We start from the raw sequence: 21536 nt of genomic DNA, 5'->3' as shown, positions 1-21536 counted from the left end.
AAGCTTGGAGCTTGTGTTTTTAGTACACGTGTTTTAGAGGCCCACTGGACGCCAGTTCTTTTAACTTCTCAGTTTCTCTATCTATATTTTTTTATTAGCTCTTTAATGGTTTGTCATCGAATCATTTTCTTGGTGCCCAAATTTTCAACATTAATTCGGTAGTTCTTAATGTCCTGTTTCTCTATCCATCTTTTTTTTAAAAAAAAATCTATATTCCATGTTTTTATTCATTATTTTTTTTAATTTCATACTTTAATATTTTATTGATTTTGAAGTAATATTATAATTTATTTTTTATAAAATTATCGCAATTTAAAAAAAATATCTCGACATGTAGTTAATGTTTAGTTTTGTAAATATCTTTTTTTTTGTTATAATATCATTAAATAAAAAATAAAATTTTGAATTTAGTAGAGTTCATAATCCAGAGTGTGAGTTTGACGAGTTAATCCACAAAAACTGAATTGATTCAATATGTTGTTGTCTCGATATTAAAAAAAATATCATATTAAAAATAAAAATACCAAATCATAATCGATCATCCAAGTTGTTTTTTAACATATCAAGTTGATTGAAATATAGACAATTTTCATACGAGTTAGTTTTAAACACAGGTTAAATAAAAAGTTGGGTCAAAAAATTTTAAGATTAATATATTAAAATAAATTTAATAAAAATATCAAATAGGTACTTTTAATTCAATCCCAGAACCAAGGAGAAATAAAGAGTTGGAGTTGCATAGATCGAAGTATATAATAGAATAATAATAATAAGAGAGGAGGAGTAGGAGAAGAAGAAGGCATGATTGTTAGTTATTGTCAAAGAGAAAGAGCGGTCAAAAATCAATTTCAACTGATAGTTTTCATAATATGTATGAAGGCACGTTTTTTTTATTATTTTCTCATATTTAGTTCACACATTTTCAACATTAATTCGGTAGTTCTTAATGTCCTGTTTCACATGTGGACCGCAGCAATTGGTCGGAGGGAAAATCATTTTCGAGGAGAAAAAAATAAAATATAATGAAGCGAATTTATCGTGAGCAAATCAGGCAAGGGATGGTCTAATTGCAGAAGCCAGGATAGAACATAATTCTTGCTGTCGTATTATAATTTGTGAGTTGAAGTAATAGAAAATATCCAGCAGGAAACTCGACGGAAACTTGTTCAGTCTATGAATAAGGGTCAAGCTTCTCTCCTATTCACAATTGTCCTTTCGGATTGCTGTAAACCCTGAAAACAAGTCAGCTTCAACTTGTGCTGCCCTGCTCCACCATGACGAAAACTCTTGCCGCCACGGCGATATCGGACTCAATCACAACACGGTTTTGAGAAACATTCCTTAAAGCATGGCTGGGAAACTTCGTGCCACTTGAACTTAATGAGTATTGTACATGATTGATAAGGTTAGGAAACAATAGAACTGGACTGAAGTCTACAGTCCATGAAGTGCCATTCCCTTGCGCAGAACCTCTTGCAGCCGTTGCCTTCAGATTCATCCCCTCTACATTATTCCTATCCACCACAACTTGATCAATCTTCTTAAAAGGGCCTTTTGATTGGTCCAACTGAACAATCTCAATCCCCTTGTCAGATCCAGCAAACATGTTATCAACAATGTTGATTCCCTTTGCCAAACCATTAACTGATTTGAGGAGGATGAATGCATCACCAAGGAAAAAACAGCTAGAGATTGTAAGCTGCACTGGGTCTTCAGCAACAATGCCAGTGTAATCCAAGTAACAATTCACAATCCGGGTCTGTGTCAGACTTGGCAGCTTCAAATAAATTCCAGTGCCACCAAAACCTGTTGCCTTATTATAACAATGTACACCAGAAAGTGTGTTAGCCTGACCGGAAACCATTACTCCTATAGCAGCTGAAAATATAACCACATCTGTAACAGCATTATCGTTTCCCATTAGGTTAATTGCAGTGCCTGAAAATTTCCTTTCGCCCGGATCGCCACCTGCAGTAATATGCTGTCCAAGGAAGGAGTTGCGGATGTAGGTCTCGTGGCCATTTTGGACTGAAATTCCTTCAGTGTTGAAATGTGTGATGTAACAATTATCTATGCTAGTCCGAAGTGAGTTTATAACTGAAATGCCTCCTCCCCTAAACTTGCAGTCCAGCATGAGGTCTTTAATAGTTATATACTCGTAGTTATAGGACGATGAAGACGATGATGAGGCTGATAGATCAATAAGGTATCCGTCTGTTGGGAAATCATCCGATGCTGTTAATGTCCCTCCGCTAATCTGGTCACCAAAAAATGATAATAAACCGGTCGTAAGTCTTCCAAAAAATCAAAATTGATACATGTAGTTGGCATAGTCTACAACCAGCTTGATATCAGAAATTGCACCCACAAGAAAGAAAATAAATTAACAGAGTCATAAAAATCAACGTTCAAGCTTCCAGGAGAGGTGTCTTTTTTCACTCCAAGTTATGCATATTTTCCAAGTCCACATTAGAAATAGATTAACCATTCAAAACAGAAAAACATCTAGAAGTAGAAAATAGATCGATCACAAGCTGGAGTCGTACAAAATGTTGACTCACTTGTACCAATCTTAGAAGCCGAAGCCTGTCCTGCCACCTGGGTTACCCTTATGATTACTTTAGCAAAATGTATGATGACAGATTCACACAAGTAAAACAAACAAGCCAGGAGTGACATAGATTGTATTTCTATAGGAAATTCAGAAATCTTTGTGGAGGTAGGCGTACCATAAGGTTCCCAGCTCCAGCAGCCGGCAGTCGCAGAGGTTTGCTGATCAAGTAATTTCCACCTTGAAGATTAATGTGTGCGCCACCGAGATTAGTGATTCCCTTCATCAAGAACCCTTCACTGGGACCATTAAACGCATCTGCTATAGCTTTTAAGAGTGCCTCCGTGCTGTCTACTTTCCCTGTTGGATCTGCACCGTATGATGTCACCTGGTATACACGCGGACGAGACCCAGTTGGCTGGAGCATAGCCTGCATCATCACAACAACTATCAACAATAAGTACTTACCACGCTCTATGCAAACAATTATTTTCTTTACCAAGAAAGAACCAACCAATTAGATTAATTAACCAAGCACTATACGTAGTTTTACCTGTGGTGCCGGAGCTGGAGAGGAAGAGATTGGGGGAGTGGCCAGTTGTCGACGAGTTAACAAAGAGTGCTTGAAAGCTTGCATTTTTTGCATTTGATCATGATAACGACCATCACTAATGAGTTTTTGATGATCAAGCGGAAGAGAAGTCTCTCCATTGACATGAACAATGAACAAACCAGCCAACCCCATAAGAATCGTGAACATTTTTCCTTGCATTGCTGGCTCCATCTCTTCGATGCTCTTTGCTATGTTAAAGAGAAGTTGCTGAGAAATAACAAAGCACTCGTGTATATATTTATATACAAAGAGTTAGGGAGAGGGAGGAGGAAAAAGGAGGGGGAGAGAGACAAGTCAGAACATGGAAAGAGAAGGGCGTAACTAGGATTTTGTAAGAAAATGCAAGAATTTCTTTTCATCCAGGCATCATACATGTGGGCACCTACGTTTGGTCTTCCCTTCTTCCTGTGCTGGTTGGCTGGCTGGCTTGTTTTTAATACATGAGATTAGAATTAGGCAATGTAAATGAATTCTTTTGAAACAATTCTTCCTCTCTCTGAAAGAAAATTAGAGGGCAAGTTACCACCTTCTTACTTCATGATCCGTGCAAGCTTGACATTCTGTTAAAAAAAAATATTAGAGTATTTTTACAAAACAAGGCAATTCGGTGATGCTAGGGGAATATCTCCTGGCTCAAGATTACTTGATACGTACAAGACATTCTGTTTTTCTATTGATATTGCCAATGAACAAGTTTACTCTTAGAATAGGTTTGTTTTTTGTTTTAAAATTTTTTTTTGAAAACATTTATATATTTTTTTATTTTATTTTAAATTAATTTTTTATGTGTTTAAATATTGTTTTGTTCTGCTAATATAAAAAAATATTTTTTTCAAAAAAATATTAAAAAAATATTAGTAAATAGTAATGTTTATATTTTTGTCCTCCTGTTCAGTTTTGTTACATTGAGTGGCGCATGTTAATTGTCTTCGCATCAACAAAATAAAACTACACGTGGGGATTTAAAGTTTAATCAAAATAGAAAACCCAGGAAAAAGAACCCAGATTTGAATGTTAAGATATTCAATTAAAATTATAGAAAAACTTTGGTTTCTCATATTAGAAGTCATCAAAATATTAAATAAATTAAATTACAATTATTGGCAAAGTATCTTTCTTCCTCTAATTGAAAAACAAAAGTTGATTTTTGTTTATTAAATTAGAACTTAAATTGATATTAAAACTATAATATTATTTCAATTAGTTAAAATAATATTGTAGAAGTTAAATCAATTTTTTGGTTAAAGCATACACTATTTGTTCCTATAATATTATTTCAATTTCTTAAATCTTTAAACTTGGAATTTTTCTTCTATTTTCTAAAAGTGATGTTAAAAAATAATCTCAATCCAATAATTTAAGTTGATAGGTGAGATCTCAAGATATGATTTATATTATTTTTTAATATATATTCTCATGTAAAAACCCTTTAAATTTGAAACTTACACAGATCCACGCTATTTCATGCTTAATTTTTTTATCAAATAAATAGAGATAGTGAGATTCGAACTTATGACCATTTGTTCATCAAAACTCTGATATCATGTTAAAAAATCATTTCAATTCAATAATTTAAATTGTTAAGTAAAGTCCAAGATATAATTTATATTATTATTTAACATATATTAACCTAAAGACTAATTATAATGATACCTAGAAGAATTAACGACTTATCTTTATCTAATTTTCACCTGTGACAGTTTTATTATTCAGCCATCTAACTAGTAGCATGACCCCCAATCTTCCCTCGCAAAATATTCCACTCGTTGACTGACTATCCTTGCTCGACAAGAGAGGCTTTGGATCTATTCATTAATTAATAGAAAAACATTTATTTTTCTTTTCTAGTCCAACTATTCATTAATCGGACTTGGGTTTGAACGCTAGTCTCTCTTCATTTGACTAGCAAGTATACTGTACGAATTAAAATGAAAATTAATGAAATTTTTTTGTTGTCAAGATCCAATTAAAATATTTTCCTTTTTTGATGAATCCATTTAAAAATCTTTGACGTAAAAAACCACGTGCATGTATCATCTTAAAATTTACTCAATATATTCCTATAGTCTACTTATTTAAGAAATCATTATTATAAAACGAATTAATGATTTGTAATTAAATGTTTTTTATTTTTTGAGATAAAATTACTCAACGTACGTACGGTATTGTGATTCTTCATAAAGAATGTATAGTAAGTGCTTTTGTTGTGGGTTACTATAATATATTATCATCAGAATTAATGGTCTAATTACTTTTCATTAAATGAGACTTTCTATGCTTTAATTTGATGAAAAATCTACGCCCTCAACTCCTACAATTGAAAATGTTATGTTGGAACCATGATATTTAGCAATAAAAAAGGAAAGCAAGATAATGACACTAAACCTAACTTAGATCACCTTAAAAAGTCTTGCCAGGTGTAATTTCATACAATCTTGTTCATGATATTTTTTTTCGCAGAAAACAAAAACAAAAACAAAAAACTACCAAAAATATTAAAAAAAACTTTTAAAAAATAAATTCCCCCCCCACCCCAGGCTAAAAGGGTTAGCATTGTATATTTGTATGGTGGAATTGGATCATTCGAGCGAATTTCGTTTTGTGGACCTTCTTTAAGTTCGAGGGCACGAATAGGTCATGCAGAGATTCGTACGGGAAAAGAGAGAGAATACATTACTTAATTGTTGTCGAAAATAAAAAAGAGTTGTGTAGTTATAAAGTTAAAAGTTGGGGTTGAGTTTAATATTGAATTAGTGGATCGATCTAAATTCTGATTTAAAAAAAAAAACATGATCGATGTCATTTTAATAATAATAATAAAAATTTCCTGTGCTAACCTAAACCAAGTCTTGATTAGTAAATATATATTGATTTATCCAATCAAGCAGGATCTTATTATTAGTGTATATGTCTTTTAGTTAGTTAATCGGTAGATTATACATTATATTAACTTTATTAATGTAAACATGTTTAATTTTTAATAAAAACTTTATTTATTTTTAATATTAATCAAATATTTCATTAATAAATCTAGAGTAAAAATAAAGTTTTGGAACAAAAATATTTTACAAAAAAAAATTATAAAGTTGTTATGATTATGGAATTATTGACATTAAAGCATTGTTCTTAAATGTTCATGATCAATACTCTATTAAAATTGAACATTAATTAGAATCATTGAAAATGAATGAAATGGTTGTTCTCATAGACATGAGAGATATCTAAAACTAATATATAGATACTTGTCAGTTGTCACATAACACATATACTGAAATAACCCATATGAGAATTCAGTATGGTGAGATCACTTGTGTCTATAAAAATACTCACTTGATGATTGTGCAAGTGACCCTTAGATTTGAATCATTAAGTTATATTATATAAAGAATTGTATGTTTTGATATTGTTACATGTTGTTCTAATCAAGGGTAACAAACGGACAAATAATGGGTATAACATAAATTATATAAATATATTTGAGTAAATAAGAAAGTATTCATCACCTTAAGTAAATTAGAAAAAAAAATTATTTGTTCTTAAATAGTATTGATTGTGAATCCTTATATAAGTTGGAATGAGATTTGAAAAGAGTTTCATATTTTATTCAAATAATTAATGACCATGATGTTGAAAAAAACATGATTTAACATAGTAGACACACTCAATGCTACAATATTTAAATTAGAATATTATTGATAAAACGATAATAATTATATTGAAAAATTAATCACTGAAAAATTAAGTCAAATCATTTATAACTTTCCTAGTATTTATGAAAAGAGTTTCATATTTTATTCAAATAATTAATGACCATGATGTTGAAAAAAATATGATTTAACATAGTAGACACACTCAATGCTACAATATTTAAATTAGAATATTATTGATAAAACGATAATAATTATATTGAAAAATTAATCACTGAAAAATTAAGTCAAATCATTCATAACTTTCCTAGTATTTAGGAGATCATGACACATTACTAGACATATATTGTACTTAATCTTCAAATATAAATTAATAAATTGTTGAATTAATAATAAATTAACTTATTTAATTCTATTTTATTAAGGAATGTCATTTTTATTTGGGCTAATTTATTATGAAATTTAATAGGTCACACACATAAAAACCTATGGTCAAAAATTAATCCGAGATAATTAATCAAGTTTAACTTGATTGTAAATAAGTTTTATAAATTAAGAGGTAGAATATAATTAATATAAGGGATTATAATTCTAGACCTAAAAAAAATCAACTAGGGTCTTGATTCAATAAATTTTTAAAAACATCTTGAAATAATATATGTAATATTACTCGGGGAGCAAATTGATATTTTGTCATTTATAAAATTTATAGGTTTCTCTATAAATATAATATTATACCTCTTATTTTATATGAGTACAAAATATAGATAATATAGACAGAGAGAAAACAACACACATTATAGGAAAAAAATTAATACTCAAATACATAATAATCCCTCTTTTCAAAAGTTTAGAAGATTTTTTTATTGATTATTTATTTGAATTACTGTTTGAGATTGAACACTTAAACAACTTGTGACTAAGAAGAATTTAATTTTAAAATAAATATTTAAAATTGAAAAAAAAACATTTAATTTTTAAATAATTTTCATATAAATCTTAAATAATTTTATATCTTTCTAACAAATTCGCACTGCATGTATATTTTGTGGGAAACTCAATACTTATAACTAAAGTTGTATCCCCCAGATAAAGACCTTGCAATAGGTCGCAATTATAGCCAAAATAAATAAATACACAAATATTAAGAGGGGACCAACCCTGTATCCTACACCGGTACCTTTCACCACCTCCATCAGGACCACCCCTGCACCTTCCACTATCTCCACCAATGCCTATGGTGGCGCTGGTTTACGTTACCTTCACTGGAATAATCATTATGTGTTTGTTTTTGTGATTGAGGTTAATTTATTTTTGTGGTTGGGGTTAAATTTTGTGCATGAAATCTACAAAAAAAAAAACTATAAAAAATAAAAAAAAAACTAATTTTTTTTATTAAATTTTATAAATAATTAAATTATATCTAATATTAACTTTAACCTTAACCATAAAAACAAACATGCTCGTGTACATCTGTCATAGCTTTCAAGTGTCTCTGTGCTGTCTGATTTTCATGTTGGATCTGCACCATATGATGTCACTTGATATACACGTGGACGAGACCCAAGTGGCTGGTGCGTAGCCTACATCATCTTCAGTTATAAAATTAAAAGATTTATTCTTTTTATGTTTTCATATTCAAACTTTATGGATACCAATATTAATGATTATTAAAAATTTATTTAATTGTTAATTTTAAGATTTATAAAAATTAATTGAGATATACATTAACTAAACATGAACACCTCATGTAAATAAAAACAAACAAAAAAACAATAATTACTACCACATACAATGCAAACCAATTATTTTCTTTACCAAGAAAGAACCAACCCAATAGATTGATTAACTAAGCACTATATTTTTTTTAGTTTAACATGGATGTCTGAACCAGTTTGCGCGTACCTCGACTAATCTCATAGACCCTGAAGTTAACGACCATTAACCAAACACTATTTAGTTTTACCTGTCGTGCCGGAGCTGTAGAGGAAGAGATTGGGGGGAGTGGCCAATTGTCGACGAGTTAACAAAGAGTGCTTGAAAGCTTGCTGTTTTTGCATTTGATCATGATAATGACCATCACTGATGAGTTTTTGATGATCAAGCGGAAGAGAAGTGTCTCCATTGACAAGGACAATGAACAAACTAGCCAACCTCGTAATAATCATGAATATATTTCAAAAATATCTTTTTAATCATAAAAACAAATATACATGCTTGCAGGGTTAGGAATAAAATTTTAAATTAAAAATATAAATTATTTTGAATTAAGATTTTAAATTCATTAGAAGATAACTCAGTTTATTTAAATTAATTTCAAATTTTTATTAGTAGTTTGTTTGAATTATCAAATCAAATACTTAAATGACCTATAATTTATAATAATTCAGTTTTAAAGTAATTATTCAAAGTTAAAAAAGATATCTGATCTTGAAGTAATTTTTATATAAAATTTAAATAATTTTAAATTTATCTAACAAGTTAAATTTATTGTTTTCATTCATGCATGTATTGTAAGCAATAAGTCACAATTATAACCAAAATAAATAAATAAATAAATAAAATATTAATAGGGAAGCTGTGGTTTATGGAAGTAGAACTTTTTTTTTTAGACGAAGGCAGAGGAATCTATCGCCAAAATTAAGTTTTATAATTGATCTCAAACGAAAAACCAAAGATTACTGTATCTGTCCGTGAACGTTAATTTTTCAAGTGTACGGTTTAGTTTTAACTTCGAAGTTCTTAGTTTTAGGAAAGAGAGAAGCGTAGTTATACCCTTGCAGACCATGAACGAGGTCAACTCGTGAGTTGTCAACGAAATTAAAAGCATATATTAACCCATTGAAATTCAAGCGGTCCATTTTATTGCACTTACCCCTACCAAATCAACAAACTGCATCATAAATCAAATATTTTAAAGATTAGGTAATTGTAGATATGCTAACCCTCAAAAGTAACATCTTTTTTTTTTCCTTTCTTTTTTTTTTTGTATTTTTCCTCTGCCTTGTGAACTATCCCACAGAGGTGCAGAAGCCCTAATGATTCCCCTTCAATGGGTAGTATGATAAATGGGGAACAATAAATATAAGAAGAATTAACTTTTGGATAATATAACCAGCATGGGGCGATTGAGTGGGAAAAGTTTCTTCAATTGTTGCTTCATCTTGAAGAAATTATAAAGCAAATTATAACAAACCCTAAAAGGTAATGGCCATCTTTGCTGGAATGGGCAGCAAACCACACTTACGTTTTTTATTGAACAAAAAAACAAAAAAAAAGAAAGGAAGAAAGAAAGGGGCTGATGCCACCTAATTTTCTTTCTTTTCTTTTTATTAGGAAAGAAAAAACTTAATGTGTTAGTTAAAGTCCCAAAATATAATTTATATTATTTTTTAATATATATTCTCAAGTGAAAGTTCTTTAAACTTAAAACTTGTAGTACTGTTAAGTAAGATTTCAAAAAATAATTTATATTATTCTCTAATAAATAATACTTTAAGCCTCCTCCAAATTATAAAAATGCTTTGGGTGGAAGAAAGAGGATGAGCAATAAATTTTAAATTTTAAATTTTAAATTTTTTTAATATATTTTTAAAACATAGAAATAAACATGTTCTTGGAGCACGGGAAATCACAAAATAAAGCAAACTCCATCATTATCTATATATATATAAAATGAATATTTTGTTCCTGGTGTTGCCATTTTGGGATTCTTGTTTCAATTGGCTGAAGTACGAAATGTTAGCTTCACTAGCTAATATAGTTTACACGCAACAATTATTATTGTAACAAAAGCCATGCAAGTACATTTTGATCTCCTGGTTAGTTTGAATATTGGTGGTTCTTGATTTGCAGACCAATACCCTAACTTACTTACCATTGCTTTTCACAGGAGTTTAGGTTGTGCGTCCTGGATAATAATCTTTTACACATCAACTTGCTATATATATATATATATATATATATATATATATATCAGCTATTTAGTGTTTTAATTAAAAGACGAAACTATTAAATTTTATTTGCATATACATATGTGGTATTTTATCAGTGCACATCTTGTTGTTCTTCGATCCTCTTCCTTTTTTTTCAATGCCCAACCCACTTTTGGAATCTTAAATTAATATATACTACGTGATTGTATAATAGCATATATCATTTTTGGACGTTATGTCGTTAATCTTATAAAAAATATTAATTATAATAAAACATATTTAAATCTCAAATAACCTTAATATTGTTATTAAACTTGGTTTAATAGGTAAATTTTAAAATCTTTTAATTCAATTTCTTATTTAACACATGTTTAAAATTAAAACCGTATAGAAGTTGAATTAATGTGATCTATTTGACTTAGTTAAATCTAAAGATAACCCGACGTCTTAATAAGAAAAAATTTTGAAGATGAAATTGAAAAAAAATAAAAATTTAACTCAACTTCTTACTTAATCAAAGATTAAAATCAAAATATATAAAAGTTTTCTCGGTATTATCCAATCAATGTAACTAATCTAAAATTAATCCGGATGATTGTTAAAAAAATATTTAAGAATAAATTTTTCTTTTAAAAAAAGTCAGTTTCCCAAGAAAAACTTAGTATACAAATTTTCATTCATGAAATACTAAAATAAAAAACTTTATCCATAAGAAATCTTGCAGCAAGTTAGTTTAAAAGCACAGGATTAGCAAATGCATAAATAATTAAATATCAAATCCATCGCTTTGTCCTGACTTTGTTACCAAATACACAGACTAAACGTAAAGGATATGAAGTTCATAGAGGCGGGAGTGGAGAAAAGCTTATAAAGCAGTCAGAATTGCATGCGAAAAGAAGGGAATGGAATTCACACAAATTGCATTTATATGGGATTTAGTAACGTGCTATTTGCTAGGCAGGGAAGTGCTCTTCGCGTGATCCGTAATTAGTTCCCGGGAAGGCTCTCGAGCTCTTGTCTGTGTTCAACTCTCTGCTAACCTCCATATTTGTTCACAGCACTACTTTGCCAAACACACAAGAACTTCATCTTTGATCACAGAGAACAATAAGCATTACTTTTTTAATTAAAGGGGCTATTTAAATCCATGTTATAATTAAAGGGGCTAATTTATAATTTACTCTCTTGATTCAATGACCCCCCCCCCCTCTCTCTCTCTCGGGTAATATATTACTTTTCATGGTAATTCAAGGACTAATTTTAATGATTTTTCCATAAAGTTCTTTCTAGATTGACTTTCTCATTGTTTAAATTTAATTTGACAGTTTAAGGATAAATTCACCCCCATTACAGCACTGTTGTCGATGGAACAACAATGTTTAAGGACATTGAACTCATATACGAAACAACAATGTTTTGTCACAAAATATATATATTAAATACTCATTTATGTTTTGATAGATACCGACAGGGGTAAAAACCGAACAGCAACCAATGGATAAGAGAAGATGCCCAAACCAGGCCCAACAATGCCATGCCGAGCAACCACAAATGATGGAGAAGAGGAGAAGCCCAGCCAGGGCCCACAATTTCAAACTGAACAGCCACAAATGATGGAGGAGAAGAGAGGCCCAGAAAACCCCAGAAACCGAGCACCAGGAGAAGTGGAGAAAGAGGATATAAACGGGCCCAGCCGAGGAGGAAAAGAAGAGAAAAGAAAGGAGATAAGAAGAGAAGAAGAGGGCCATAACAGGCCCATCCATAGATAAGAGAAAGAAGAAGACAAGGCCCAACTGAGTAGGAGAGAAAAGAAAAAAAGAAAAGGAGAGAAGAAGAGGGCCCATAATAGGCCCATCTGAGGAGGAAAATGAGTGGAGAAAGAAGTCCCAAAACGAAGAGGTGACAAACAAGGCCCATACAGGCCCAATCCATGAGGTGAATAAAAAGGGCAAAACCGAGTCCATCAAGCCTAACACCAAGCACAAACATGGCTGCAAACCCTAGATTCATTTAAAGAATCTTCGACTGCATCATATATACGACAAACTAATTTTTATATTTTAATATGTAATGATTTGTTTTTTAATTAATATTTTATTTGAATTACCCTTAAAAACCGAGAATCATCCCACCATGTGCATAATTCATGGTAATTGTATGGATGACAGCTCATATACTTTATAAATATTTTTAAAGAGATAGACTAGAAATTATAATTACCCCCCTCAAAAAAAAATAAGGATAAACTATAAAAACAAACCACAAATCTCGCCGTATATTATATATAGATAATTATATATATATAAAACAAAAACTTCTTATATCTTGATTTTAATTCAAGACCTGAGAAATTAATTTTCAATGATCAACGAGACTAATGCCCTAGCTCGAAATTATTTATAAGAAAATGCCAGCAACGTCAGCAGTCATTAGCGGGTTACAAGATTCCAGGTCCGCATGAATTATTCGGCAAAATTCTATGAGGACCTTATTATATTTTTTTCCCTAATGACAACCACACACACCTCTTTTCGAAACTTATCATAAAAAGTGGAATACTTTATTAATCTTATGATATTTTCTTAATCACAATTAATATGTTTTATATAGAGTGATTAACGGATTGAGTGGTAGCTATTTTACGCTAAGCACAGGTGGGGAGATAACATATATAGTGGTGATGGATGACTAAGATGCGCAATTACATTAAAATCAAGATCCAGCGCATCTTCCACCTCCATAAACATTGGCATCATGGTTTATGACTAGGAAAATTCAACCAGCCATGCACCAATTAATTAGTCTTTTGAGTCCTTGTTAAGTTTCATCTATTTTTTTGATTTATTTTCAATGGTTTTATGACAAGGAGTGTTTTTGAATTATTTCGCGGTGATTAATGATTTTTTTAAAATATCCTTAATTTATACCCGTACGCACGTAAGTATATTGAAAAGAATATTTTTTTTCTCATATTAATGCTCTAAGACGAACCTCTTTTCCAACCAACAGATTATTAAGATTTCACCGCCTAGATTAAAGGACAAGAAAAATCATATATTTCATCGATCACCTAGATTAATATTGGATTTGGATACTTAATTTCATATTTTATCAAGATATATGCGGATATATAACGAATCCACCAAATTATGCGGATATATATTTTATGCGGATCAATATATATATATAATCTTATCCTAAGAAAATAATCTCGATCCGCTAAAACCTAGGAAAAATCAACGAATCCACCAAATTAGACGGAACTATATATTTTATGCGGATCAATATATATATATATATAGGTTTTTTAGATATGTTTTTGTAGTTAAAAAAATCAAAAAAAAATTAAAAATTTTATGCATGTACATGATCAAATAAATTTAGAACTATGTATGAAAATAAATAAATAAAAATTATAAATGATAACGACAAGTAAAACTGAAAAAATCAAGAGATAGATATGGATCAAGATATTTAATCTTGTAAGACAAGATATTAATTTAATCAAATAATAATAAAAATAGACATACATATTAAATTGAATAAATTAATTAAAACGAAAAACAAATATCATACAAAACTATACATATTAGAAATATTATCTAAAAATAAATATTTTTTATTTTAAAAATAAAAAAATAAAATTCAGCAGTTAATTACATGCTTTGGTACCAAGCTCACTACTCCTAGTAAAGTCGGAGACCAAAATTAATTTTTTTCTTTAATTTTAGGAGCTAAAATGATCAATATCTATAATTTATAAAGTATAAAGACTACAATAAATATTTTGCCTAAGTTTTTGAAAACTAGTCATTCTTTACCGGTTTTTTTTATTTCGATTCATGTATTTTAATCTCACCCTTTCCTAATAAATTGCCTTATAATTTAGTTAAATAATAGCCAAAATAAAACAAAAAAGAAAAAGAAAAGAGATGGAAAAAATAGCATTGTGAACAGTGTTCAAAAATTCATGTGAGAGGATACATAGCGTATATTTTACAAAATGAATGCCCAGGCTTTTTAGTTTTTTAGTTAATAGGTAATGAATCCGAGGAGGTTGTTTTCTTTCTTTAACCAGTTTTTGTTGTTACTCTCTTGAATTTGGAGATTCCAGTTTCTATATATATATATATATATATATATATATATTAAAAAAAGAAAAGGAAACAAGAATCCCAAATGAGCTGTGATCCTATTGAACTAAAACTGTTTAATGTTTTATTGTGGGCTGCACACAATTGAGTCTATAATAAAACGCTGAATAGTTATTTATATTTTTTATTTTTTTTATTTTTTTGTTAAGTTGTTTTTTTTTTAAACTGTTTTTTTCTTTATTTTTTTTAATGAATATTTTTTTGGTTTAATTTTTTTTTTGTTAATATTAATTGTTTTTTATTTAGTTATCAAACTTTCATGTCACGGGTTCTGAGTTTGACAGGTTAACCCAGATTTTTTTTCTGGTTTTATTTTTAATTAATTATTTTTTTGAGTGCAGTCCACAGTGAAATGTTGAGCTGTCTTTTTTTTTTTTGCCTTTTGCTTTGTTTTTTTAAGCAGTTTTTTTTCTTTGTTTTTTGTTAATGAATATTTTTTTTGTTTAATTTTTTTTGTTAATGTTAAATTTTTTTCTATTTAGTTATCAAACTTTCATGACACGGGTTTCGGGTTTGACGGGTTAACCCGAATTTTTTTTCTGGTTTTTCTTTTTAATTAATTTTTTTCATTTATTATTGTAACATATACTAAAAGGCATCAGTGTTTTACTGTGGACTGCACAGTGCAGTCCACAGTAAAACACTGATTCTTTAGGCTTTTTTTTTTTTTAGTTTTCTAAGTTTTTTTAGCTGTTTGTTTTTATGCTTTTTTGGGATTTTTTTTGTTTTTTAATTAATTTTTTTCGTTTAATTTAGTTTGTTAATGTTAAATTTCTTTCTATTTAGTTATTAGACTTTCATGCACATATCCCGAGTTTCATGGGTTAACTTGGTTTCACGGGTGAACCCAGTTAATTCCAGGTTGACCCGTCAATTTTTTTTATTTTCATAAATATTTTTGTTTAATTTAGTTTGTTAATGTTAAATTTTTTTTATTTAGTTATCAGACTTTCATGACACAAATATTGGGTTTAACAGGTTAACATAGTTTGACGAGTTAACCCAGATTTTTTTTCTTTTTAATTAATTTTTTTATTCAGTTCAGTTTGTTAATATTCACTTTTTTTTTATTTAGTTACCAGACATTTATGACACGGATCCCGAGTTTAACGGTTAAACGGGTTAACTTGATTTGACAGGTTAATCTGGTTTGACGAGTTAACCCAGTTAATTCTGGGTTAACCCATTAATTTGTTTTTTTCTTTTTAATTATCAAACTTTCACGATGCGAATTCAAGGTATAACGGGTTAACCTGGTTTGAAGGGTTAAACTAATTAATTCATATATTTTTTTCTTTTTTTCATTAGTTTTTTTCTTCTTGTTGGTTTTTTTTAAGTAATCTATTTAATTATCATACTTTTATGACACGACCTTGCAGCCAGACCCACGTCCAATGCTATTGGGTCTGGTATTGCAGTCCAGACACTTTTATGCTAAGGGTTAACCCAAGTTTAATGTTATTATTAATATTATAAACATTACTCTTAGGTCAGGCGTTGCAACCAAACCTGAAACTTTTGGGTATAACTTTAAAAAAAACCTAATACTTTTAGATCTTAATTATTTTTAAAATATAAAAAATAATTGACTCGCGGCATCGTGCGAGACATGGAACTAATAGATTCCAAAGCAGCATAAATTAGGGTATCTGCCATCTGGCACCCCCCCATATCCGTATTCCTTTTCAAATATCTAAAATACCCTTTTGATTTATTTTTGGCATCTGAGATGGGAAGATCTTAACTAAGGAAACGGAGAACAATTAATTTTTTTTAAAAAAAATAAACGATTAAATTGCTTAACAAAATTGACTAAACTTACATACAAATCTAATTATTGTCGACGCTCAATAGGATTGGATGGAAGAGGCAAAGTTTGATAGTAATTTGCATGAAAAATGCATCACACGTCATGCCAACTTGCAGCCGCCAAGAAAAAGGTGAAAGGTTCCTGCTGCAAGCAATGGCAGTTGGCAGAATGGAGGTTCATCACGTGGAATCCAGTATCTCTTCTGGTGGGTCCATCTATCAATAAACGAGTGGAACTGACTGAACCACACACGACTCCCCTCTCCTCCCTCTCCTCTCATCCCTCCCTCCCTCCCTCCCTCCCTGGATAGCCTCGAGCGAAACAAAACAGCAAGCTGCCGCCGCCTCCTGCTGGTTGTTTGGCTTTGCATATTCTCTACTTTCAACATTTTTGCAAAGCTAACAATAATCGCAGTTGGTCGTGGCAATCTGTAATAACAAAAACACACTCATCAAATCATAGGTTTCTTAGACCATGATAACTCCCCTGCTGTTCCTGCAACTCTGTGTCTTATCAATAGTGTTACCAACAACTGGTTCTGCTTTCATGCTCTCTGGTACAGTTTTTAAAAAACTATTCCTGTTATTTTTAACTGTTGAAAACAACAACAATAATAATCATAATAAAAAGATGGTATTTTTGAAGGTAGAGAGGATGATTTATTCGCTGAAATCTTGAGAGATGAGGCCGTGTCAAGACTCAATCAACTTGGAAAGGTACTTTAAATTATTTTAACATTTGCTTCTACTAAACTTGGGAGATGGTTGACTGATTGTTTACTTAACAAATAACCATTATTATAATATTTCAATTAAAATGATTGGTATTAACTGAAGGTTAGAGGTGGAGATGGAGATTTTCTGTCTTGGCAGCTATACATAGTCTTTTATTATTATTATTAGTATTCCTATTGTTAATGTCATATTCTTGGGATTTTTGTCATTTCAATATCCAACATGGTAAATAGAATTTCTTATTTCAAAATGTACAAGTAATCAAATTGATGTGGATTGCAACTTTGATTTCCCTCTGTTGTTTCATCTGAAGGATAGCAAATTAAGTGTTCCTGAGTGTCAATGTTATTGCCTGAACTGCAGGTGAGTGATGCTGATGGCTATCTTGAGAGGACATTCATGAGCCCAGCTTCTGTGAGGGCAGCGAATCTTATTCGCGCTTGGATGGAGGACGCTGGTTTGACGACGTTAGCTTCTCTTCCTTTTGTGCAACGCTCTAAAAATTATGTGTAAAACTCTTCATTGATTTAATTTGTTTATATTGGTTGATTCCAGATGGATGGATTATATGGGCAATGTACATGGTCGAGTTGAGGGATTGAATGCAAGTGCTGAGGCTCTATTGATTGGTTCTCATTTGGTAATCCTTTTATTTTGTATCCCTTACACTAATTTTTAATTGTTCTCTCATTCCTTTGATTTTACTATATTTTGATTTCTTTTTCATTGGTACAACATATCGAGAAAGTGTATAATACTCTATGTAAGAACTGATTTATGATTGTTCCTTTGACATTAAATAGGATACTGTCGTTGATGCTGGGATATTTGATGGGTCACTAGGTATAATCTCAGCAATATCAGCTTTAAAGGTTTTGAAAAGCAATGGAACTTTGACAAATCTTATACGGCCAGTCGAGGTGAGCGAAGTACCTGCTTCCACTATTATCCCTGTTAACATGTAACCAGAGGTCTTTCGAAGTGTTTATTACTGTTCTCGTGATCTCATCTGGACAGGCTAGAGACAGATTTGCATAAAATTGCCAATTCTAGGCTGCAGGGGATTTATAATGTTGAGCATTACGTTGATGCCGACCGATATAATTGCATGCTATAATAATTGGGGAATAGGAACCTTTCAAGAATAAAATGTCTTATACCCGCTTTACATTCTGGGAAATTGTTTCCACTTGAAGAAGATGACCATATTATGTCTTGGGATCTAATGGATTCCAACTCTCCCGTAGCTACTGCAGTCTCAGTTCTCTGAAATACACCCGGTGGGTTGTTCGAACAAAAAAGGAAAAAAAGAAAAAAAAATCACAGAGCAGAACATGTTCTAGTTGGATGATTGGTGTGGTGGTGCATAGAAATGAGGCTTAATAACCTTAACATGCGTGTGTCGTTGAAGTTCAAATACCACTTTCCATCATATCTTGTTGAACTAAAACTTGAACAGGTGCCAGAGTTACTCCAGTCTCAAATCCTCTGATCTTTTAGCTACTTAGGCAGTCGCCAGGCCCTAAAATCCTTCCATAATGCTAACTGAGAATTTGAATATTGGGGCAGCCTATGCAGAAGTCCCACTTATTGATTTGATTTTGTTCCTGTCTTGCGCCATCTGTGCAGGTCATTGCATTTAGTGATGAGGAGGGAGTGAGATTTCAATCTACTTTCCTAGGCAGTGCTGCTGTAGCCGGTATATTACCAGTTTCAGCATTGCAGATATCTGATAAGAGGTTTTCTTGATTAGTCTACTAGACCACATCTGCCTGAACATTGCCTGTTATAGTTATACTTACGTGTACTCCTTGTTCAGTGGTGTAAATGTCCAAGATGCTCTGAAGGAGAATTCCATTGCAATCACAGAAGAAAGTCTATTTCAGCTCAAGTATGATCCACAATCTGTTTGGGGTTACATTGAGGTATATTATCCAACATTGGTATCTTGGAAACAATTCTATACTGACAAGTCAATTCAATTTTGGTCATGCAGCTCAGAATTCTAACTTCTCTGTTTTTAGTATTCTAAGTTTGCGTTTCTTAATGCTGCAGGTTCACATCGAACAAGGACCGGTACTAGAATGGGTTGGTTTTCCCCTCGGTGTGGTTAAAGGCATTGCTGGGCAAACACGGCTAAAGGTACACTCTGTTTTCACTTTTCAGAATAAATATAAAAAACTTTTGTCAATTTTGTTCACCTAGGTAAGAAAGAAAGACTGTTGAAGGCTTGAAGCTTGGAACTTTGTTGTATAGCAACAGTTCTTACTGGAATTTACAACTACTTCTGCGAAGGAATCGTTTAGTGTTTGAAAGGGCCAAGGCCCAGAACTCGGAGATGTTTGAAGAGTGGGCCACTGAAGGATAGAAAATGGAATTATTTCTGTTTTCTCTTTATTTAAGGGTTATCTTCCTTTTCATATATTCTCAAATTCAAGATCATTTGATCGATAGCAAATAGAAGAAAAGAATTATGCTAATTCAAGTCAGAGATATTTATGTGTTTATTTGGTACTAGTTCTACCTCATTTCTTGTGATAACACATCGCGTATTTGGTCCTATAGTGTCTATGTCCATCTGCAATTCTTTTTGATTGATTAGTCCTCCTGGCACAAACTTTGCAGGTCACAGTGAGAGGTTCACAAGGACATGCTGGAACAGTCCCAATGTCGTTGCGTCAGGACCCCATGGCTGCTTCTGCTGAATTAATCATGTTGTTGGAAAGTTTATGCAAAAATCCTAAGGATTTTTTATCTTATGATGGTCATTGCAATGATTCCACAGTGGAATCTCTTTCTAATTCCCTTGTCTGTACTGTTGGAGAGATATCCACCTGGCCAAGTGCAAGCAATGTCATTCCAGGCCAGGTAAGATTTTCATTTCCGGGAACTGTTCATTTTTACAGCAAGCAGCAATTCAGCACTTGTTAATTTCCAGCTCAAGAACTTCCTGATTGCAGGTTACCTTTACTGTGGATTTACGTGCAATGGATAACATGGGACGTGAAGCTGTTCTGTATGAACTATCTAATAGAATGTATGAAATATGTGAGAGGCGTTCTGTTTCTTGCATCATTGAACGTAAGGTGAAGACTAATATCTTATCATGCATTTAGTCTGTTGCAAGAACAAATACTGTGGTTTTTCTTCTTCTTTTTCTGACGATTGGCTGGCAATTGTTTCAGCATGATGCAAATGCAGTGATCTGTGATTCAGAACTAACTTCAGAGCTGAAGTTTGCAGCCAATGCTGCTCTCAAGAGAATAACTGGCGAAATTCAAGATGAAGTTCCCGTGCTAATGAGTGGAGCAGGACACGACGCAATGGCTATGTCTCATCTAACAAAGGCCAGTTCCTTTTAGCTCCATTAACTTTTTGTCTCCCACCATTTTTTCCCATTCACGTCTACATATAATAATCATATTTATGGTATGCTTCATTTTGGACAGGTTGGAATGCTATTTGTCCGCTGTCGTGGAGGCGTAAGCCACTCTCCTGCAGAGCATGTGCTGGATGATGATGTTTGGGCTGCTGGTTTGTCAATCTTAGCATTTCTCGAGACGCACATGTAAATAAAATACAATTCGACGTTCTTGTACAGGGAAATAACTGTTTTAGCGCCATGCACTAATGATGATATTTGTCAATTGCATAATAATCTCTCCATGATGCCATGCCTCTATATGTTTATTATAAAAGGTTATTGTAAGTAAGAAATCTAGAATTACGGTCCATAGCAAAAGTTACAACATGGAAAATACATGTTGATTTTCCTCTCTTGTAAAACAGTTTCAAATATAAGAGGAAAAGAAAAGCTTTTTAGGATTACCATTGGATGGTTAAATACATATTATCAAAACCCTTCTCCAGTACTGAAATGAAATTAATCAAATCCTGAACTCAGATATGGGCAAGTGATACTAAGCCTTGTCGCTGGTTTGGTATTGTACTAATTATAATTTTTCAAAGCACTTTTCATTTAGAAATATATCGCTCGTAAATACCTCTGTTGGTATGAAGGCAACTATGCGCAAGAATTGATGTGCAACTGTTCCATTGCCACTCCTAGGTCAGTATGAAGGGGTTGTTGAT

At 31.6% G+C, this 21536-nt stretch overlaps 2 protein-coding genes across 3 annotated transcripts; one reads left to right on the top strand and one right to left on the bottom strand.

Annotated features, from left to right (window-relative positions):
• Positions 1-884: 884 nt before the first annotated feature.
• On the bottom strand, positions 885-3574 carry LOC133703568 (polygalacturonase QRT3-like). Its single transcript, XM_062128170.1, has 3 exons — positions 3105-3574; positions 2730-2981; positions 885-2257 (listed from the first exon to the last, which is right to left on the bottom strand). Exons 1-3 carry the CDS (start codon positions 3333-3335, stop codon positions 1250-1252), a joined length of 1491 nt encoding a protein of 496 aa, XP_061984154.1. The 5' UTR covers positions 3336-3574; the 3' UTR covers positions 885-1249.
• A 13251-nt stretch (positions 3575-16825) lies between these two features.
• Positions 16826-21102, top strand: LOC133690060 (allantoate deiminase). 2 transcript variants are annotated; one of them, XM_062110213.1, is made up of 12 exons: positions 16826-17266; positions 17356-17426; positions 17808-17911; positions 18000-18084; positions 18248-18364; positions 19074-19183; positions 19264-19369; positions 19500-19586; positions 20070-20312; positions 20405-20530; positions 20630-20791; positions 20894-21102. In XM_062110213.1, exons 1-12 carry the CDS (start codon positions 17185-17187, stop codon positions 21014-21016), a joined length of 1416 nt encoding a protein of 471 aa, XP_061966197.1. In that variant the 5' UTR covers positions 16826-17184; the 3' UTR covers positions 21017-21102. The 2 variants fall into 2 exon arrangements, with proteins under 2 accessions (XP_061966197.1, XP_061966207.1); XM_062110223.1 differs by having other exon boundaries at positions 16828-17266; positions 17360-17426.
• Positions 21103-21536: the final 434 nt, after the last annotated feature.

This window comes from Populus nigra, chromosome 1, assembly GCF_951802175.1.
Source record: "Populus nigra chromosome 1, ddPopNigr1.1, whole genome shotgun sequence".
Taxonomy (NCBI): domain Eukaryota; kingdom Viridiplantae; phylum Streptophyta; class Magnoliopsida; order Malpighiales; family Salicaceae; genus Populus; species Populus nigra.
The sequence above is the reverse complement of the archived record's forward strand: the minus strand, read 5'-3'. Positions and strand labels throughout refer to the sequence as shown.

Excerpts from the sequence above, each read along its gene's own strand:
- LOC133703568 (XM_062128170.1), bottom strand. The coding sequence starts at position 3,335 with ATGGAGCCAGCAATGCAAGGAAAAATGTTCACGATTCTTATGGGGTTG. Across the intron at positions 2,982-3,104 it reads CTCCAGCTCCGGCACCACAG|GCTATGCTCCAGCCAACTGG; the intron begins GTAAAACTACGT and ends GTGATGATGCAG. Across the intron at positions 2,258-2,729 it reads CTGGAGCTGGGAACCTTATG|ATTAGCGGAGGGACATTAAC; the intron begins GTACGCCTACCT and ends TTTGGTGACCAG.
- LOC133690060 (XM_062110213.1), top strand. The coding sequence starts at position 17,185 with ATGATAACTCCCCTGCTGTTCCTGCAACTCTGTGTCTTATCAATAGTG. Across the intron at positions 17,912-17,999 it reads GAGGACGCTGGTTTGACGAC|ATGGATGGATTATATGGGCA; the intron begins GTTAGCTTCTCT and ends GGTTGATTCCAG. Across the intron at positions 18,365-19,073 it reads ATCTTATACGGCCAGTCGAG|GTCATTGCATTTAGTGATGA; the intron begins GTGAGCGAAGTA and ends CCATCTGTGCAG.